Here is a 22,391-nt window from a genome sequence, read left to right as displayed (position 1 = left end):
GCCCAGTAAAGCATTGAACTTTCTGATAAACTTCTTCTCACTGAGGTATCAGTGACTGACATTACATTGTTCCTCCTCTACTCTTTCCAGTATATGCATTTTGACTTTCAGAGACTCTACACCATAATTCAAAGCCGTGTATCTGGTGGAGGAATTTTATCCAGCAAAGGAAATACTTCAAAGTAAAAGATGAACTATAAGAATAATTTAGGTCATATTTTGCCGGTACATTGGTGCCTATACGTCTGTGCGTTCAGTGGAGCTTGGTGACATGACTTTGACTAGAAGTTTCTGGAGAATCTTCTCGTGGTCAGAAACTGCAAAATTCTCTTGGTAAAAGTATCATGCCCATGGGATTCTAATAAAATCTCTTCAACCATGGAGTTGTCTTCCACTGCATCACTAAGGAGGACTTCTATTTCCTAAAGTCATCCATTTTTCAGCTCTAATTAGTGGTGACTTTACACCACATACATAATACCTGAAAACAAATCTCCCTTTCTCAAAGCCTGTTACTTTCTGGATTCAGGTAGAAATGTGATCTCAATGATTATCCTATTTATAGAGGAGAGAACTACGACTCAGAGAGGTGGAACAATTTGCCTAAAGTAGTTCTGTTAATGAAAGAATCAGGACTAGATACCAGGCCTCTTCAATATCTGCACACGGGTTCCATTACCTCTTTCAGGACCTACGGTACATTTACTGCAGATTCTGTAAAGGAATGCTTAGTGTGATTCCTGGACTTTTTACTTACTATGTGTATGACCTTAAATTGTTCATCTCTAAATCTCAGTTTCTTCATCTGCAAAATGGGGGAGAACAGGTAGAAACAGCATCAACCTCATAGAGTTGCTGTGAGGATTCTTAAAGTTGTGAGAATTGAATGAGATAATCCATCCAAAGAGCTTAGCTCAATGCCTAGCATACAAACCTTCAATAAATGACTTTGTTGCTGTTGCTAATATTATCATCACTACTACTTTGTTGTTGTTAGGTGCCATCGAGCTGGCCCCAACTCATAGCGACCCCATGAACATCAGTACAAAGCCCTGCCTGGTACTATGCTATCTTCACAATCATTGTTGTGTTAGAGCCCATTATTGCAACCACTGTGTCAATCTATCTCCATGAGAACCTTCCTCTTTTTTGCTGACCCTCTATTTTACCAAGCATGATCCTTCTCCAGGGACTGGTTCCTCCTAATAACATGTCCAAAGTACATGAGAAGAAATCTTCCCAAACTGATTTTTTCATTCTTCTGGCAGTCCATGGTTTTATTCACCAACACCATAATCCAAAAGCATCAATTCTTCTTTGGTCTTTCTAATTCATTGACAGCTTTCATGTGTCTATGAGGTGATTGAAAAGACCATGGCTTGGGTCAGACACATCTTAGTCATCAAATCTACTACTATTGCAAATTCTATTACTTCTTCTACAATCGTGGTGGCATAAGGAAAGTGTTAGTGCTGCTTCCCAGGAGGTCTACTTCACTGCCCAGGGAGTGGCCAAAGCAATGGGAGAATCTGGCAGAACAGGTTTTTGCAAAACAGTGGAAAAGTAAATCAAAGGGGATAACCCAAACCTGGAAAAAGAATATACTCTTTTGTTTGTTCTTTGCTGGTTGCGAAAGAGCCATCAAAATACAACTTACGTGAAATAAATCACAGTGACTCATCTTGAGGCAACATGGCAGAACTTCTCTGGTCTGTGCTCCTTCTGACCCCATGAGGACAGATGGTGGTAACCTTGAGTTTCTGTTAAATGTAGTAATATCTTAAAATGTTTTTTTTTTTTTTTGATGGTGTCACCAGTGAATAGACAAGATAAGTAGTCAGAAAAACATACAGAGACAGCAGAGATGGGGGAAAAACATCTTCACACCCACGTTATAAAGTATACCCTACCCCACAGTGCAGGAGCTCTGGTAGCATAGTGCCTAAGGCACTTGACTGCTAACCAGAAGGCTGGCAGTTCAAACCCACCAGCCACTACTCGGAAGGAAGGTTGGGCAATCTACTCCATAGTGATAAGGAGGGGTCGCTATGAATTAGGGTCTACTCGACAGCATGTAACAACAAACAACAACAATCCCACATTGCAAACTTCTGCCTACGGCTCATTGTTGGATGTGAAGTCTCAGATGACTTAGTTAGGACTTGTTTGAAAGTAACAGAAGATGAATATATATTAGTTTAAGCAAAAAGGAGAATTTATAATAAATATTCCAAAGTGAATGAAAGAAAATAAGGAGAAAAGCTGAACTGACTGAATTCAGATCCTGAAATGCTATCAGAACTCTGTGTTTCCCCTCTGCTTCATTCTTCCCTCTTTCTGCAGACCCCTTCTTCGATGGCTCTAGATGTCACAAAGGAAAATATGATCATCAGTAGCCCCCAAGATTTGTAAATTACTTTATAGCCAACCAAAAGGAACTTCCTTTAATTCCAGATTCCCATGGAAGGGACTGATTGGTTAAGCTTGAGTTAGATTCCTTTCTCTGGTCCAGTGAGTAATGGCCAGGAAGTAAAAACCTGTTACATCTACATGGCCCATCCACCATAACTGTATACTTCCTATGAGTGGACAGAGCCACAGATATGGGAGCAGTGAAGCAGGTATTAATAAGGTAGATGACTGATAAACATATTGCTCACATTTGGTCCTATGCTTCATCTTGGCCCTTCTCAGATTCCTGTCATTTTTATCTGAGATACATGATGTATCTGTACTCTTTGCCCCAGCCCCTCTCTGCTGACTGGACCCTAAACCTAAATAAGCTAATTCCAGCATAATATAGTCAAACTTAACAGTCTTTAGAACCACACAGACTTTGAGTTGGAGCCTAGATTGACACTTACTGGATGTGTGACACGAGAGAAGTTACTCAGCCTCTCTAAATTTTTGCTCTTTATCTATAAAGTAACAATATTAATACCTATCTAATGAGACTGTTGTACATATTAAGGAAAATAAAGTAAGTATATTTAATCAGTAACTTGACATATAATAGATAGTTAATTTTAATTTCCTTTTCTTAATTCAGTTACCTAGACCACTTTATATGGGTGAGGAAGTGGTGGTAAGTGAAAAGGGGAGAAGTAGAAGTGAAAAAGTTTTATATCTAGGAAGTATCTTTCTGCCCCAGGTATTTTACAATAGTCCCGAGCAAGCATTACTTAATGTAAGGGGTGAGTTGCACTGGGAAAGCCACACATTGGTAGATAAGAGTTTCTCACTTTAAAGCCAAATCAACAAAAGCCCTTCACAAGGGTCAATTATAAATATTTTGTATTTTTATTAATTTACTGGTATGACTTTATGGTCCTTAAACTTTTCTTGATAATTTTTAAAATTCAGATAATACAAACTGACTGATGGCTGAGTGAATGAAATACTGTTTGCTGCTATTATTGCTGTTTAAAGAGGCACCTCCTTTGAGGGTGGAGTAAACCATACTTTTCTCTGTAAGCTATAATTCATTGGACTCTTACTATAGCAAGCACTACTTCAAACTTTTGCATGAGTTATCTCAATTCTTCCTATGAGTTAAGAGCTATCCTCCCCATTTTCCAGATTAAGAAATTGAGGCTCAGATAAGTAAGTTGCTATGGTCACATAGCTCTCAGTGACAGACTGATATCTGAGCTTGGTTTAGTCTGTTTCCAGAGCCTATGCTCTTAAAAACTCCATGATTCTGCCTCTCTGTGCCTGGATTTGGCAATAAGATGTAGAGGCAGGCAACAAAAGACATAAATCCCTGGGAAAAATCTGTGCCTCATGTGTCTCATTTTTGATAAATGACCATGTCCTGGCTTCTTTGTGTCCATATAGTGTCGTCACTAGTTGGGCCTGAATACAGAGCAGTAGAATTATAGGAAGAAAAGCAGATGAACAGATCTTCTTGGACCTAACAACTATTCTAATTACTTATGTAAAGGATAAGAGTGATGAAGGGGTTGAATCTGTGAAAAAAGAAACTGGGAATCACGTTGCAGCTTTACACTTACCCATGTTTCCTATCTTGATGAAACTATGTGCCCTTCAATCGTCTGTGGCTGTGTGTGGGGGTGTGTGCATGGACGTGAAATATTTAGGTCTGTTCCAGGAAACAAGAGAGCTTCAATACTCCTGATGACATAGAAAAGATCTTCATTCACTGATCTGTGTACCAATCATGGGAACCACTGTGATCTCTAACCACTAATTGACCGGCTGAAATACAGAAACATTGTATTTTGTACTGTTTGTGCTACTGTGAGTTTCATTATATTCCAGACTGTGCTTCATTTGTGCCTTTTTTCCTTTTCACTGCATCCTGTTGTGTAAGTGGAGGAAACATGTAAATATTATGTCTCTTTTGATTAGAAGCACGTCTGGATTAATAGCTCATGTTTTCTTTATTCTCTCTCTGTCTTTCAGCTCCAAGGTTCTTTGAAAAGAAAACAAGTCGTCAGCCTGTCTCCTGTCAACAGCAAGAGGCCCAATGGCTTTGTCGACAACTCGTTCCTTGATATCAAGAGAATCCGTGTGGGGGAGAACCTCTCTGCGGGACAAGGTGGCCTCCAAGTAAATAATGGACAAAGTCAGCTTATGTCAGGGAGCTTGCCTATGAGTCAAGCACCTCTGAGAAAGACTAAGACTCTGTCACACAGTACACATTCTCCTGGAAATGGTATGTTTAACATGGGCTTAAAGGAGGTGAAGAAGGAGCCAGGAGAGACTCTGTCTTGCAGTAAGCATATGGAAGGCCAGATGACCCAGGAGAGTATTTTTTCTAATAGGTACGGAGATGAACCTGGAGAGCAACTGATGGATCCTGAGCTGCAGGAACTTTTCAATGAGTTGACCAACATATCTGTGCCTCCCATGAGTGACCTTGAGCTGGAGAACATGATCAATGCCACCATAAAGCAGGATGACCCATTTAACATTGACTTGGGTCAGCAAAGCCAGAGGAACACTCCCAGACCCTCCTTGCCTATGGAGAAGATAGTAATCAAGAGTGAATACTCACCTGGCCTGACTCAGGGCCCCTCGGGCTCGCCTCAGTTGAGGCCTCCATCAGCTGGCCCTGCATTCTCCATGGCCAGCTCTGCCCTCTCTACTTCGTCCCCAATCCCTTCTGGCTCTCAGAGCCAGGCTCAGCCTCAGACAGTCTCAGGAGCAAGCCGGGCCCTGCCCAGCTGGCAGGAAGTATCCCATGCGCAACAGCTCAAACAGATAGCTGCCAATCGTCAGCAACATGCCCGGATGCAGCAGCACCAGCAGCAGCACCAGCCTACCAACTGGTCAGGCTTGCCGTCCTCTGCTGGGCCATCCCCAGGTCCATTTGGGCAGGAAAAAATCCCTAGCCCTTCTTTTGGCCAGCAGCCATTCAGCCCACAGAGTTCCCCCATGCCTGGGGTAGCCGGCAGCAGCAGCCAGTCTAAAGGAATGGCTAACTACATGTACAAGGCCAGCCCTTCGGCTCAGGGTGGGCACCTGGATGTGCTCATGCAGCAAAAGCCTCAGGATCTCAGTCGAAGTTTTATTAACAACCCACACTCAGCCATGGAACCCCGTCTCAGCAACACCAAGCCTCTGTTCCATTTTAACTCAGATCAAGCAAACCAGCAGATGCCTTCTGTTTTGCCTTCCCAAAACAAGCCTTCTCTCCTACACTACACCCAGCAGCAGCAGCAGCAACAGCAGCAGCAGCAGCAGCAGCAGCAAAGCTCAATTTCAGCACAACAGCAGCAGCCGCAGCAGCAGCCACCGCAGCCGCCGCCGCCGCCACAGCAGCCACAGCAGCCACTACCCCAGCCCACCCAACCTGTGTCAAGCCAGCCTTTGCTAAGGTCACCCTTGCCTCTTCAACAAAAGATTCTGCTGCAGAAGTTGCAGAATCAGGCCATCACAGGACTCGGATATCAAGTCTCCCAACAACACAGACAGGTAAGGCCTGACACAAAGTTCCCAGAGATGACTTAGGGTCTTAATTGTGCTTTGGTTGCCATTGTGTTTATATTGGGGCAGAATCAAGACCAAAGACACTAGTGGTCTTGATGGATTTCTGTGAAGACCTCATAAAATCTGGCTCATTAGGGCATCTGGAGGAAGAGGCTAATATTTCCTTGTAGGGCATTACTGTCATTGGGATCTTTAGTGAGCAAGGGTTCTTGCTTATTAATAATGTTGCATTATAACTGATGATTGTAGTGACATGTCCAGTCAGTAAATCAGTCATTAAGTCAATATAAACTTCCTGGGCACCTAACACGTGTCAGATGTTGTGATTATGCTAAGTACTAGAATAAAGCCAGAGGTGATATTTAAAAATATTTAATGACCAGTCATATCCTTCAACCAATTGGAATGCTCAAACTCCCAAACCCATTGCTATGAGTCCATGCTGGTGCACGTAGGCTGAATATCAGCCCTAAATAAGACACAGTCCCTATCTGCAAGCAATGTCTCAAGAGTTAGGTTTTCAAAACTATCATTTTAAAGCTGTGTGCAAGTATAATGGAACAAGACCACAGATGTTGGCTATCTAACCCAGTAAGGGGAAATCAGGGAAGACTTCTGGAGGAAATGATCTCAGAGTTCAATGTTAAAGAATGAAATCATCATGATGACAAACACACACAATCTGTGGTTACCTTGTAGCCTGTGAGTAACATAAAACAAAAGTTTTATTCGGCCCCAAACTTAGAATGGAGAGATTTGCTCTGTGCTTGGGAAACACATACTGATGAGCAACATAAGCCCTGAACTTCAGGAAACTGGGAAGAGAAACTCTTCTAGGAATATGTGAAGGAGAGGCGGGAAAGAGGAGGGAGGAAAAGAGGGATGGGAGGACAGGAAAGGAAGAAAAGAGGAAGGGAGGAAGGAAGTTAGTTTGAATATTACTTTGAGCATGTAGTTTGACAGGTCTACATTTGTGTCTGAGCACAAAGACAGCACATTACATGTCAAAACAATGTCAAGGCAGTATGGTAGCACAGAGTTTAATCCAATGACATTCCTGGAGTAGTTTTCATAGCTACAGCCCAGAAAAGAATGCCGCGAGCTCCACTGACTGTGTCCAAGCTGACCTTTGCCCTAGATGTGAGTCAAAAGAAAACTGGCCTCAACAAGTACTCAAAAGCTACGTTCCAAGTAGAGCTTTAAACTCTTATTCACTTAAGAAATGCTTTTGTGATTGTTTGTTTTCATTGTAAATTATGGAGAATGGACTTAGAATAGAGTCATGTGTGTATTTTACAAAAATGTTTTTTTTTAACACTTGATTAATTTGGAAATCATTTTAAAACCAACGATAATGGGGGACTACTTTCTGATGTTACATGTATGCATTTTGATTTGGATAAATATAAGTTCAAATTCTTATTCAGGCATTCACTAGCTGTGTGACCTCAACCAAGTCACTGAATTCTCTTAGCCTCAGTTTGCTTATCTGTAAATGGAGATGAAAATTGTGTCATCTTTTAGAGTTGTTTTGAGAATGAGATGAGAGAGTTCTTATCCCAAACCTAGAATAAAGTTGGATATTGTTATGATTATCATGGACAGAGCCATAAATAATATCAAAATATTATTTTTAATAAGTTACTATTATATAGGTTTGGAGTGACTCCCAAATTCAGCATAAACTGTATTGGGAAGGAGGGATAAAAAAGATTTATCCCTAACTCTTCCACTAGCCAGCAGTATGATGATTGGATAGTGATTTACCTCCCTGGGCCTAGGCTTCTGACCCATAAAAATGGAAATAATAAATAATCCAAGACTACTGAGGCACTCTGGTGGTGCACTGGTTAAGACATCTGGCTGCTAACCAGGAGGTCAGTGGTTGGAACCCACCAGCTGCTCTGCAGGAGGAAGATGAGACAATCTACTTCTTTAAAGATTTGTAGGCTTGGAAACTCTATGGGTCTCTATGAGTCAGTGTGGACTCGATGTCAGTAGGTACTAAGAGTTAACATTTATTGAGCATATACCTGACATGACTCCTTTGCTTGTGGTATATTGATTCATCCGTATCTAGAAGATATACTATTTTCATATTATAAGTGAGGGAATTGAGGCACAGAGAAGTTAAGTAACTATCCTGTGGTCACACAGATAATAAGTAGTGGAGGCAATACTCAAAGCCTGGTGGTCTACTTTGAACCCTGTGCTCAGCCACTAGGCTATACACTCACAGGGGGGATTGGTTGGCAAATCACCTTTAGAGTATCGTGGAGTTGCAAAAGAAGTATTTCTTCTAATACTAGTGAGCTGTATTTATGTAGCAATAGTAGATTAAGCCCCCTGAGGATAGAGAGAGCCTTAAACCTCTGACCTTCAGAGGTAGTAAAGAAAGGAATCAAGAAATATCTATGTAGTTCTTGACCTTCCTGAGAGTAAACATGGGGCTAAACAAAATAAACAATTTCCATCAAGAAATATGTATCTCTGGTGTCCTATCAACCCTTCTTTAAGAGTCTGCCTACTGCCTCTACGAACCTTTGTCCTATTCTCCACATTACTGCTGATAATCACAAGTGTACACCATATGCTTGACTGCTTGGTTACCACGCGAACTTCCAGGGGCCAAGTGCACAGGTGGGTGCTAATAGCCGAATCAACAAACATCTTCCAATTATATATATATATTATCACTTTTCCAAGTGTTTATGGCAATTTTCATCTCTTCAAGAAAACCCTTAAAAATGGTAGAAATCGTGGAGCATTCCAAGCTAGAAACCTCCTTTATATAGGCAGGCAATAGCTACCCATTTAAAGCTTGATCCCAAATGTATAGATTGAACCGATCATTTCTTTGGGTCTCACCAGCTCAATGATTTTGGAAGATATGGCTCTAAAGTCATGTGTGTGAGTTTTCAGGCAAATTGGTGAGATCCCAGTCAAATAAGTATTTCCTTCATGCAAGCATTCACCTGTGTGTGTGTGTGTGTGTGTATGGGGGTGGAGGGGACTCATATTCTAATGATGATACTATTATTGTTCAATATAGTTTCAGAATTTTTCTTTGGGGATTGTCTTCAGAGCCCATAGCATATTCGGTGGCTTATTACCAGTGCAATAATATTCATTCTTTTAGGTGATATTTGAAAACATTCAAGCTGGGTAATGTTGCTTTGAGTCAAAAACAAGGAATAACTATGATGTGATGAAACTGAATTTCAGGTGTGGTTTGGGAACTTTGTCTGAAAGCAATAAAGAAAAATAAATGAGTTGCTTCCCAAGATGATAATTTCAAGAAACAACTTTTATTTGGATGTATATATTTCTAAGGGTTTTTTTTTTTTAAGTTTTATGTTATACTCTCAGCAAGTAAGTATATCACCAAATAGTCTCAACTCAGAGAGAGTGGCTTTAACTCCACCATCCCTAGTAGACAGTACAAATGCTTGTACTAATGCCAGAATAGCTAGATCTGTGTTACTCATGACATAAGTCTGGGGGGTGGGCAGAAGGGGTTGGGAGTTAAGCAGCTGCTACATTTATCATTTACAGCATAATAAAAAATGAAAACACTAGTCATGTATTTTTTTCTTTTCTGGTTGTCATACTTACTTTGTGTCAAACAGAAAGATTTACTATGGAGTTTGCTAATTGGAGCCCTTTAGCCTTACAAATAGTGGAAATCTTGGCTCCTGCTGCAAAAGGGCAAATTGAGTTTGCTGATCAGACCAGTAGAGTGTACAAAAGAGGCCCTCTAGTCACCTTTCAGAACCCAGAACCCAGACAGATCCACATGCTCAGGTAGAATTGAGTTTGGGGGATTCTTAATTCCTTTTTTTTTTTTTCCTCTGTATCCATCTCTATCCCTATCCCAAATATGAATGGGTCCTTAGAGATTGATGCAACATGTTTGAATTGTTGGAGACATCTTTTTTTTTTTTTTTTTTTTCCATGGTTGGGGTGATTTTAAGTAGTCCCTTCTCCAGAGACTGGGAGAACAAATAATACTTGGTATTCCACAAAATATCTTCAGTGACTATTTTGCTAATATTTGGGGGTTGGCAAATGGAGATGCCTCCTGGCTATAATTTTCTTCCCTTCTTGATTTGAGGGTCAAGGGAGAGTGCAGGAGAGGGATGTAACATACTCATTTCTGATTTATCCTCAGGTCGCTGAACACTTGTTTAAGGTGTGAAAGAGTTATTGATTGTCCATTGCTCACAAGAGTTCAATCCAAAAGTTCTTACTTCTGTGACCCAAGAACTGAACTTTTTAGAGTTCTGTAATCGGACAGTTAAATGTGTGATTTCTGTCTAACATCAGATCCATGAAACTGAAGAGGATTCTATATTTGGTTTAGAATTCTTCCATCTCTAAAAATTCTGGGAGGGAAGGCAGCCAGTGAGTGGATGATTTGTTATGACTGAAACATAAATTTGCTACATTCCCCCCTCAGTTCAAAGCCAAGCTCCTCAATCATGTATTGAGAGCCTTCCATAACCTCACCCCACTCTCTCTACCAAGCCAATATCCGTTCCTACTCCCCATCAACCTTTGGCTTAATTCAGGCAAGTCTCCTAATGTCTTCCTTCCTACAGCCTTCCACTTACCATTTTAGTTCTTATTTTCAAGATTTGGGTCAGGCTATTCCTACTTCTTGGATTAATACCTTTCTGGTTTAATACCTAGATTGGATTCTGTTTTCCTGATTTAACCATGACTGATAGATACAGTACTCAGTACCAGGAGTCAGGTTGAAAGCTGTGTGCTTCTCTCCTCTCCTCTTCTCTTTAGTATATTCACCTCAGCTAGATTGTTATATTGTTCAGCCACAGATGTTATACTCTCAAACATAGAGGAGTTGATGTAAAAAGACCATTGATTGATTAAACATTTGAATTTGATGAACAATTGACCATCCCTCCATTATATTTTTCCCCTTTGATATTGTAGAAATGATTTTCTTGTGAAGAACATATTCTGTTAAGATAAAGCATGTCTTCTTAGTATACCTAGAGGCCCCATCAGCAGCATTCTCCTGGCTAATCATCATTCATGATCTCCCCTTGGCCTTGAAGGCTCAGAAACCTATTTTTCCAATATGAGAATAGCTCTGTCTCTCAGAGCAGATTCACATTAACCAAGCTCATGAAATTGGTATTTAAAGCCATAATGCCCATTTATTTAAAATAAAAAATATCATGGTATAGAGACTAGAACACTCAGGTCAGCATAAATCTCTTTCTATAGGCAAAGATACATATTATATTTCAAATTATATCCAGAGAGTAGCTCAATAAATAAGGAATCAAAATAAAGGGCAAGGAGTTAAAGATTAGCATTAGGTCAGTTATTTTAAAATCTAACTACACATTAAAATCACTTGGGGAGTTTTTTGTTTTTTTTTTCATTCTGATGATCTCTAGGATCTAACCCTTCCCCCTGACCAATTGAAACAGATTGTCTAAATTTGAGTATCAGGCATTGACTTTTTTTACAAAAAAAAAAAAAAAACCTCCCAGATGAGTCTAGTGTGAAACCAATTTGAGAACCACAGACAGGTTAAGTGATCAAACGTTCAAATGGAATCAGGGTAAGACAGATTGATACTTTTCTTTCTTTTTTTTTTTTATTTTTCCCTACAATCTATTACACTTTTCCCTGCCGTACTGGCCTTGATAGCATAGTAGTTAATGCATCAGACAGATGTGGATTTATACATAGGCCCCACTATCTCATGTCTGTTACACTCTCTAGTAAGTTATTTAACCTTTCTGTGCCTCAGTTTTCTCCTCTGCAGAAGGGAGCTAATAATATCTACTTTTTATTATATATGAGGATCAAGTTGAATCAAGCTGCCTTTATTGAGTGTCAAAGCCATTTCCTAAGGCTGCCTTTACGGGTTCCAGACTTGGGAGTGCATTGCCAAATCTTCTCTCTGCTACTCTGTCTTTCCTATACTTCCAAGATAGATTTACCCTTTCTTCTACTTGTTACAATGTTTCTTTTTAAAAATTGTAAAATATATATGATATAAAATTTGCCATTTTAACCATATTTAAGTAAACATTGCGTGACATTAAGCATATTCATAAAGTTGTGCAATCAGCACCACTATTTATTTCCAAAATCCTTTAATTATCCCAAACAGAAGCTGAGTACCCGTTAAGCAACAACTCCCCATTACCCCTCCTCCTGCTCTAGAAATCGTCAATCTGCTTTTTGTCCCTATGCATTTGCCTATTCTGGATAGTACATGTAAGTACGATCATATATTTGTCCTTTCATGCCTGGCTTATTTCATTTGGCAAAATGTGTTCAAGTTTCATCCATGTCACTGCATCAGTCAGAACCTAGTTTCTCTCTATGGCTGAAAATATTTCACTGTGCATATACATTTTGTTTATCCATTCATCTGTTGATAGACATTTGGGTTGTTTACATCTTTTGGCTATTGTGAATAATGCTGCCCTGAGCATTGGTATATGATTATCTCTGAGTCCTTGCTTTCAATTATTAAGGGTATATTCTCGGGGGCGCTGGTGGTGTAGTGCCTAAGGCACTTGACTGCTAACCAGAAGGCTGGCGGTTCAAACCCATCAGCCACTCCTCAGAAGGAAGATTGGGCAACCTACTTCTGTAAAGATCCTGCCTCGGAAACCCAAGGAGGGGTCGTTATGAGTCAAATGGAAGGATATATTCTTAGGAGGCCACGATGTTTCTTTAATCAAACTTTAGCCAAGTCTCTCTGGACTCAGAACCACCTTGCTTCTTTACAGCCATTTTGTGTGTCAGTGATCTTAAAGATGAACACTTGGAAAACTCTTTCCAAATTGTCCTGAGTGAGGGTAGGGGTATCACTGTAGTTCTTACTGTCAGTATTTCTAAATCCTTGTAATTACCCTTAAGTAGTGCCTGAGAGGAGATAGAAACTCTCTATCAGTGGGAATGCTTTCACTAATAGGAAATCTAACCACAATTTAAGTGTTCTACAATAGAAATAAAGCCAAAGCCCCTCTTTGGCTGAAGGTTGGAGGAGGTTGGTTAGACTTAGTCAATTATGCTAGTGCCAGCATTTGGATTTAGAAGTTAGAACTAGATTAGGGGAAGTCAGAATGAAGGGCCACAAAGGAAACCAAGCCAAAGTCCTAAAAAAGCTAGAGCCACAGAATTAGCCAGTACCATCAGAACCCAAGAGTGGGGCCAAAATTTGATGATAAACCTGTAGTCAAGGGTAAATCATAACAGACATGAAATCTAGGGTGAAACTAGGATAGAAATCCAAGAGTTCTTAGGCAATGACGGCAATTGACCCTTGACCATGTGGTGGTTTTCATTATGGTTCACTTTGGCTGAATCTTCCTTGCAAAAGGGAAAAGGGTTGGTATAGAAGTACTGAGGATTGTCCATGGCAAGTCAAGACCATGATGTTTGTGTTTACATTTTATCTTTGTTAGTTCATCATTTATCTTTGAAGTTTCCAAAGAAAACAAAAATTCGTTTTTAATAATCCATGACACTAGTGTGAAGGCAAGGATTTAGAGGGAATTTCCTGACACAGAATTGGTACTAATGAATCTTGATTGGAAAAATTAGCAGGCGGGACATTGAATGAGTGTTTCTTTTTTCTTTTGTTGTTGTTTTATTTTAATGTCAACACCAATTCTGTGTCATATGCAAATTACTTCAGTGGTAGACATTATCAAGCCCTTTTTTTAGGGGAAAACACTGAAGTTCAGAAAAGTTAAAATAACTTGCTCAGAGTTACAGCTGGTAATTTGTTTGATTTCAAAATCATAACTACTAGGCTGCACAAGTAAAGGAAGTAAGTAGAGGTAGTTTAGGTGTGCCATCAGGGTCATCTTTGTGATATCTGTCTGAAATTTCACTATGCCTTTCCATACAGAGTTTATTATTGCCTCAGGCAAAATGTAATCCAATTCTGATGCAGGAAGTAACATTCAGTCAAATTCTCCGGAAGCTGCCTTATCTAAACCCACAGATTTCTAAATTATCTACTCTGCCTAATCGAGATGGAGCTCTGTAGGCATAGTGGTTAAAGTGTTCAGCTCTTAACTGAAAGTTTGGCAGTTCAAACCCACCAGCCACATCACAAGAGAAAGATGAGACAGTGTGCTTCTGTAAAGTTTTACAGCCTTGGAAACCCTAAAAGGAGTTCTACTCTATACTAAAGGCTCATTATTAGTCAACTCTTTAGCAGTGAATTTGTTTTTTGTTTTGTTTTTTGGCCTAATCAAGAGCCATGGACTAAAGATGCCGTATTGAATTGAGTACTACTCAAATCTTAACTTGGTAATTGCTTCTATTCATTCATTCAAATATGCCTGCTATTTGCCAGATCAAAAATATTTGCTTTGTGCCTGCTGTGTGCCAGATCCTATTCTAGATCTCGATGCTACAAATGAGAACCATGATGAGGTCATGATTCAGTAAAGGGAAACATTTGGAGGAAAAAAAAATCTTTTTTTATTATGTAATCAGAGTGTTTTCAAATTGAACTATTTTCTTTATATTGTTGTTGTTATTAGGTGCCATCGAATTGGTTTTGACTCATAGTGATGCTGTGTACAACAGAACAAAACACTGCCTCATCCTGCGCCACCTTCACAATCATTGCTGTGCTTGAGCCCATGACTGCAGCCACTGTGTCAATCCGTCTCATAGAGGGTCCTCCCCTTTCTTGCTGACCTTCTGCTTTACCAAGTATGATATCCTTCTTCAGGAAGTGAGCCCTTCTGACAATATGACCAATGTATGAGAATCGAAGTCTGGTCAGTCTTGCTTCTAAGGAACAATCTGCCTGGACTTCCTCCATGACAGATTTGTTCACTCTTCTGGCAGGCCATGGTACAGTCAATATTCTACACTAACGTCACAATTCAAATGCATCAATTCTTCTGCTGTCTTCCTTATTCATTGTCCATCTCTCAAATGCATATAAGACTATTCAAAATACCATAGCTTGAGTCAGGTGCACCTTAGTCTTCAAAATGACATCTTTGTTCTTTTACACTTTAAAAGGGTATTTTGCACATTTGCCCAATGCAATACCTCCTTTGATTTCTTGACTGCTACTCCCATAGGTGTTGATTGTGGATCCAAGTAAAATGAAATCCTTGACAACTTCAATCTTTTCTTCATTTAACATGATGTTGCTTATTGTTCCAGTTATGAGGATTTTCATTGTATTGCAGGCTTATTCTTGCTTCTTCTGCTAGGCTGTTTTTTTAGCAGGCTTCCTGGTACCTCTTATCCCAGATAAAAATGAAATACACCCAATGGAGTAGGGATGCGATATAACTTTTAGAAGAAAATAATTCTGGGATGTTGTTAGATTTTTCATATGATAAAGAAAATTCATTCATTCATTCTCTCTCTACTACCATAAGATTTAAGAACCTTTTCAATGACACTGTTTGAGTTTTGTAGTAAAGCCATAATTCTTGCATTCATTCATTCATATAATGAACATTGAGCACCTACAATATGCTAGACACTAGAGATTAAAAGATTAAGTTATCCAAAGAATCCCTTTTGCATTGATTTAATCTAAAAGATCAGGAAGGCATGGCCCTTCCTCACAAAGAGCTTTAGATCTGAAGGAGGCAGCTATCCCTCCTATTTACTGGATCCCCATTAAGTATATGTATACTACATTGTCCTGTTCCTTAACAATTGACTATGTGGTCATGGAGCCTAAATCATGTGATCCTTTCTCCTAAGTCAGCAAGTTGAACTTTGAAAATGTTATTTTAACCTTTTACAGAATAGAGCTCTAGTTGCTAGATATTCCATTTTCTTTTCTAATTTATTTTTTTACTCAACGGCACATAACAACAATGTGTAATAACTCACAGTGCAATAGAGTGAATTGGTGTAAAGCACCTGTTAACTCTTATATTCTTCAATAAAGAAATAAACACAGTATCAAGAAGAACATGTTAGCCTTGGGATCACAATATATAGGGTTCAAATCCAGTTAGGGGAATGGCTTCTATTATTCTCACTCCAAGGTCTTTGTCTACATGTCGCATCCATCAAGAAGAGCTATGCATTTAAAGCATTAGTGTGTAATTTAGCCTGTTGAATACTAAGTTTCTAACTAGGGAAAGAAGGGATATGGGGTTAAGAAATAGATTTGATCCTGGCAATGGGAATGGGGGAGGGTTAATGGAAATTCTGACAGATATTTAATGTAGTATGCATTAATATAAGTAATTCAGACAATCCCTTTGCACTCTTTTCTAATTAGTTTTGCCTTTTCTAATCAGATGTTAGATGTTATCAGTTTGGTGGAGTTGGGGGACTGTTCCTTTTGTGAAATCCAAAGGAAGTAAAAACCCATTTAACCAGTGCACTAATCAGTAAAATTTGCACATTAATGGTTAATTAAAATCAGACAGAAAGACTTGAGATTCTGAAGGTGTTTATTATAAGGAATCCTAGGTTAGAAATAAAAGACTGTACAAATGTTTAGACTACTACCATCAGAGAGATGCAATGTGAGAGAATCATCTTACTCTTTTATACTGTATTTCAAGCAGAGAAGACAGAAGTCAAGCATGTACACACACACAGAGAAAGAAAGAGAGAGAGAGAGAGAGAGAGCAAGACAGCTCTCTGGATACTAATTAGAGAACTCTGGCTCAATATTTGCATTTGATGCAATGAATCTGAACAATAAAGTGACGCCTTATTCTCCAAGCAATAAATCGAGTAGAGCATAATAGAGGGAAGCCAATGACTGCTTTCCTGTGCATTCTGCAAAATCAAGTTTTCAAGGTCCCCAAAGATGAAAGAATGGGGGTAGCTGACCTGTTTCCCTTTCTACTGCTAATTCCCTCCACCCTGAATCACTGGCATTTTCCACAGTTTGCTTTTCACAAGAGCTTAAGTTCAACTCCACCTTTAGGAAACATGAACCTCATAAACAAGGAACTTTTTTGGCCCTACTTCTTGTAGTCCACAGGTCTGTGTGTGTGATCACGTGAATATACCTCACATTCTGGTCTCCAGCTCATGTCTCTACTTGGTGTCTCTGGATCTTTGTCTAGTTTCCCTACTCTTGGCTGTATGTACCCTCTGCTCTTTCTTCCTTTCCCTACAGGCCCATTTTGAACTGGCCTTTTTTCCCTGACCTCCTTGAGACCTGTTCCATTGCAGATCTTGAAAGGGGTTTGAGAGATGGGGAAATAGAACCACAGGAGTTGTTATTGGCCACAAGGGTGAGGAAATTTTTCCTGGAAGAAGATCCATGCTGGGTAGAGCCATAAGGCTAATGAGCTGGCAAACCTATCTCTATGTCCACAAGTCTTTGGCACATACTCATGTGCAAAACATACCCAGAATAGCGTCTGTCCCTTCTCTCCTCAAGTGCTTACTAACTGGCCTGCTTTCTTCTAGTCTGGCCAGCCTGCAACCTGTGTGACCATTCTGAAGTAAGAATTTGATCATGACAATCATCTGCTTAAATTCCTTAAATGGTCTCATTTTCTCAGGATAAAGTCCAATCTCTCTGTAGCTTATAAAGCTCTCCATGACCTGGCTCCTGCCAAACTCTCCAGATTTGTTGGTCCCTGTTCCAGGTGTCCTCTCCCTGACTCTCACCCATCTACCCCAACTCATACATACACTCTGTACTATAGTGTCTTCCATACTAATGTTCTCCAATTCCTGAAAACTCCATGTTTTCTCCCACTTCCAAGTATTAAATATGCTGATCCTTCTGTGTGGAATACTCTTCTGCTCTACTCTGCTTGGCTAACTTAACTCTAAGTTTCTTCATTCTCAGGTGAAATATCATTTCCTCCAGAAAGGCATCCCTAGCCCCACAATCTGGATTAGGGGCTCTCATCTATTTGGTTTGCTAGCTCCCTTTATATTCTCTTTGTTCTTGTCTTCCCCAACTAGACTGCAAACTTGAAGGCAGGTATTATGCCTCTCTTCTACACCACTGTATTTGTAGCCCTAACATATCTACAATGTTGTAAGCACCTGTCTTAATCAATTATTGCTGCTATAGCAGAAATACCACCAATGGGTGGCTTTAACAAACAAATTTATTTTCTCATAACCAAAACAAACTCACTGCCATAGAGTCAATTCTGACTCTCAGTGACCCCCATAGGGTTTCCCAGGCTGTAAATCTTTATGGCAGTAGACTGCCTCATCTCTCTTCCATGGAATGACTGATTGGTTGGAACCACCAACCTTTTGGTTAGCAAACAAATATTTTAACCACTGTACCACCAGAGCTTTTAGTTTGGGAGGCCTAGAAGTCTGAGAACAGGGTGCTAGCTCTAAGTGGGAAGACTTCCTTTCTCTGTTGACCCTGGAGGAAACTCCTTGTCTCTTTGAACTTCTGCTCCAAAGTAGTCTTCATGTGGCTTGGCATCTCTCTTCCTCCATCTCTGCTTGCTTGCTTGTTTAATCTCTTTTATATCTCAAAGAGATTGACTTAAGACACACACCCGACAGGAATATTTCCTCATTAACATAACAAAGAAACCCCATTATCAAATGGGGATTATAACTGCAGGTATAGGGGTTAAAATTTATAACACATATTTTGGGGAGGACACAATTCAGTCCATAACAGTACGCAAAGCTTACTTGTTGAACACATGTACAAATGAATTGTACCATTGATCTATAATTCTTTCTTTTGTTCTGAGGATTTAAGGACACCAACACAACACCCTTTTCTCTGCAGAAGGTGGGAACAGGAGCTAGTGCTTCAATCTTCCCCAATAACAAAAAGGCTGTTTTGGTTCATGGATCTGCATCAACAGTGCTAGTTGTCAGAGCTGGGAACCAGAAAATTCACTTGTAGTTTCCCCATGGGTCAAACCTATGGGAGAGGATTCTTTAGAAGTACTTTTTGACCTAAAGGAGTCCTGACTGTGCAATAGGTAAGAGCTCAGCTACTAATTGAAAGGTCAGTGGTTCAAACCTAGTAGCGGACTCCCAAGCAAAAACACTTGGTAGTGTGCTTCACTGAAGATTACAACTTAGAAAACCCTGTAGGGAAGTTCTAACTCTGTACTATAAGGTCACTATGAGTTGGAATCAACTCAGAGACACATAATAACAACAGATGATCTATATCCTGGGGAACCATATGGGTAATAATCAACTAGGAGATATTCCAAGGATGTAACAAGTGATTCTTTTCATATTTTTTTTCTGCTTTCAAAAAATATGTATGGAGCATCCACGGTATGTGAATAGTGACCAAGACATATTCCCTGCTGATGTTGATAGAAACACATGATTACAGTCTACTGTTGTAAGTGTTTTGATAGGAGTTAAAGTACTATGAGAACACAGAGATGAAGCACCTATCTGTTACAGACTTGGGAACCAGAAAAGGCTTCTAAAAGGAGGTATCACCTATGTATTGACCTCAAGAAAGAATAGGAATTAGTCATGTAGAAGGGAGAAAGCCTTCCAGAAAAAGACTAAGTTACTTTAGAAGAGTTTCTGTCATTCAGTATGCTTGGATTGTGGAATGCAAAGTCAGAAGAGGAAAGAGATGAAACTAGAGGGGTAAGTAGGGGCGGGATCATGTGGCGCATTGAGGTAAGGAGTTTAGGAATCCATCCTGAGGGCAATGGAAATTTATGGAAAAGGTTTTATGAGCTGTTTTTAAACAGAGGCATAACTTGTGTCCAGCACAAGGTAGTTACATAATGCAAATGTGTTGAATGTCAGTGAACAGAGGTTATTGAACGGTGACTTGTAGAAAAGTCACTCGAGTTGCTGTATAGAGAATACACAGGAAGGGCTTAGGCCAGAGAAATTAGACCTTCACAATATCTGTGTACCAAGAATATTTCAGAGGTTTTAAAGGTACATTTGTGGGCTTAGGCAGCTAAACCTCTCTTCTTCCAACTTCTGGGAGTTCATTAGTCCTGTCTTTCATTATTTCCCTTGCCCCTCACATGTCCCTTTTCCAAAGTTAACACTGTACTTTTAGTTCTTGCTCTAGAAGACTTTTTCCATCAATTATCCTCTTTTACACCTTCACCCTCTCCTTCCTTTCTCAAGCCCCTAGAATCATTCAAAATTAACTTTCCATCAACCCTCCCAACCCTTTGGACTCCATTTTTCCCAGTCACCAGGCTCAGAACATCTGCAGTCATCATAATTCCCTATCTCAATTAGGCCCACCTTCCCAGATGCTACTAACTAAAATATTAGATTTTATTTCAGTGAAGACTTTTCCTTGAGAAACTGAGATAATATGGCACAGATACATTGTTTTCTGAAGATTTGTTTTTATACCATTACTTGACCATTCGCATCTCTACTTCTTCTTCACTTCTGCTGCCCACTTGCATGAATTATTGAAATATTCCTTTCAACCTCCTTCTTTCCAGCTAACTTGTCCTTCCCCTTAGTAGGCCGGACAGTATGTCTAAGCAATTCTGCCTATCTCTGTGCTCTTTAGGGCACTGAGGGCATTGGTTGGGGTTCTAATTATCTTCTGTTGCTTTTGATAAGTCTCCTTCCTGGAATTGGAGTTTTAACCCAGAAGCCAATCATTCCCTGGAGTTCCACTTTGCTCAATCAGTTCTCCTCCTTATAGATGCCTTTTATCCAACCTAGAAATACATAATTAAAATAGTCATTTGACTGCCTAACACAGGTATCAGCTGTCTCAAATGTGTCTCTGGAAATCTCATGCATTAGGGGAACCAGATTAAAACTGTGGAATGTGTACCTTAGTGTCAGGTTTCAGAAAAAGCTTTGTAAAATCTTTTCAGTTTATAATCTTATCCCTCCATGTGGAATAAAACTATAAACTTCAGGTGTGACCCCTCTTCTCTCCAACCAAGCTCATTAAAAATCACCATGGAAAATTCAGCAATTGGTATAGTTCTTTACTCATTGCACACATATTTAAGAACCTCTTGTATTCAGAATGCTATGCTACTGCTGTAAGAAATGTCCCTAGTGCCTAGTGCCTACATAGCAGGAGCAGTGTGGGAATGAAAGATATAACATGTGGATTTTGGACAGAAAATTGTTGCTGAGTAATTTATCTCCAGAAAGCAAAGCCTTGTTTATTCCTCTATTATAATTTTATTTTATAATTCTGAATTTCATAGTTTTAAGATACAGTTACTGTCCTCAAAAAGCTTTTGTAATTTTTTTAATTTAACTTTTACTTTTATCAAAGTAACAATGCACATAGTTTATAAAGATAAGTAAATACTAAAATGTGAAAGCTATCCTCTGGTCCTTCTTCCCTTCTGTATCTTAGTCTCTATAGCAAACCATGTTTTCTTTTCTCTTTCTGATATTGACCACAATATTTCTCAATACATTTATTCTTGATTTGTTAATTTTAAGCAATATCTATTACATATTATTATAGCAGATGAAGATTTTATCTCTATTCCCAACTCTTCCTCTCCCCCTTTGCCACAATATGGTTATACTAAAATATTAGATCAAGTCTGTGTCAGTGTTCTCAAGTTTATTATGAGGTAAATACTATTTACTAATGAAACAAGTAGTATACTATTCTTCTCCAGGAGTTAAGAACCTATTTTTCCCTCTTTTATTTGAGAAATGTCTTTGCGTCTCAGGCTGTCTTCTCACACTATCTAACAGCTCAGTAAAGCGTTTCTCAATACATATTCCACATAGTAATTCCTGTCAGATAATCAATCTGCTCCATATCTTTTCCTGGATATGTCTCCCCAGGAGCCCTCTGTCCCCAGGGACAGTCTAACAGGGGTTCTCTATGTTTGCTCATACAGCTGTCATCCTGGGACTTCCTGTCCCATTCCTGGGAATCCCCTTGACTCCTTGCCTTTATTTAATTTCCTGTTTCCTGGCTATTTTGTGTTTCTCTATTTGTTTGTTTATTTACTTCTTCATTTTGGTGGACTGTATCTGCTGGTGGTTTCTTGAGAAAGGTGTATGAAAGATAAAATTGTTGAAATCATTATGCATTTGACAAGAAAAAATAATAATTCAAAACACCAAGAAAGAAAATTATCAAGCATATGTAAAGAAGAGAAAATAAAAGAATGTATATTATTTGAGCACCTACTATGTGCTAACTGCTTTCTCCATCACATTCTTAAGAAACAGGAATAATTTTCTCTCCTTTATAGATGAAGAAATTGAGAGCAGAGTGGCTTAGTAATTTACATAAGGTCACAGAGCTGTCAAGTGGCAGATTTTGACTTTACTATGCTTTTAGCCATGCTTCATCCACTTTGCCTCTTAGCCAAGAAAGCATAAATGCACAATCTTTATCCTCAAGGAGTTTGCTCAACCATATGTGTTTAACCCAATATCAGGTAATGGTTACTTTTTACCCAAATTGACTGCCCTTTTTACTTTCTATTATAATAGAACATATATGTGTGTATGTGTGTGTGTGTGTATACATA

The 22,391-nt window shown here is 39.3% G+C and overlaps 1 protein-coding gene across 1 annotated transcript in view; it reads left to right on the top strand.

The window, feature by feature from the left end:
- Positions 1–22,391, top strand: part of MAML2 (mastermind like transcriptional coactivator 2) — a 465,694-nt gene that overhangs the window by 315,420 nt on the left and 127,883 nt on the right. Inside the window, exon 2 of the mRNA XM_007938077.2 lies at positions 4,426–5,940. Coding sequence (XP_007936268.1) covers positions 4,426–5,940 — 1,515 coding nt within the window. The remainder of the gene's footprint in view (positions 1–4,425; positions 5,941–22,391) is intronic.

The sequence above is a fragment of the Orycteropus afer genome, unplaced genomic scaffold, assembly GCF_000298275.1.
Source record: "Orycteropus afer afer isolate SDZICR_OR568_19922 unplaced genomic scaffold, OryAfe1.0 scaffold00047, whole genome shotgun sequence".
NCBI classification, from domain to species: Eukaryota; Metazoa; Chordata; class Mammalia; order Tubulidentata; family Orycteropodidae; genus Orycteropus; species Orycteropus afer.
This window is presented reverse-complemented; position numbering and strand designations above follow the sequence as displayed.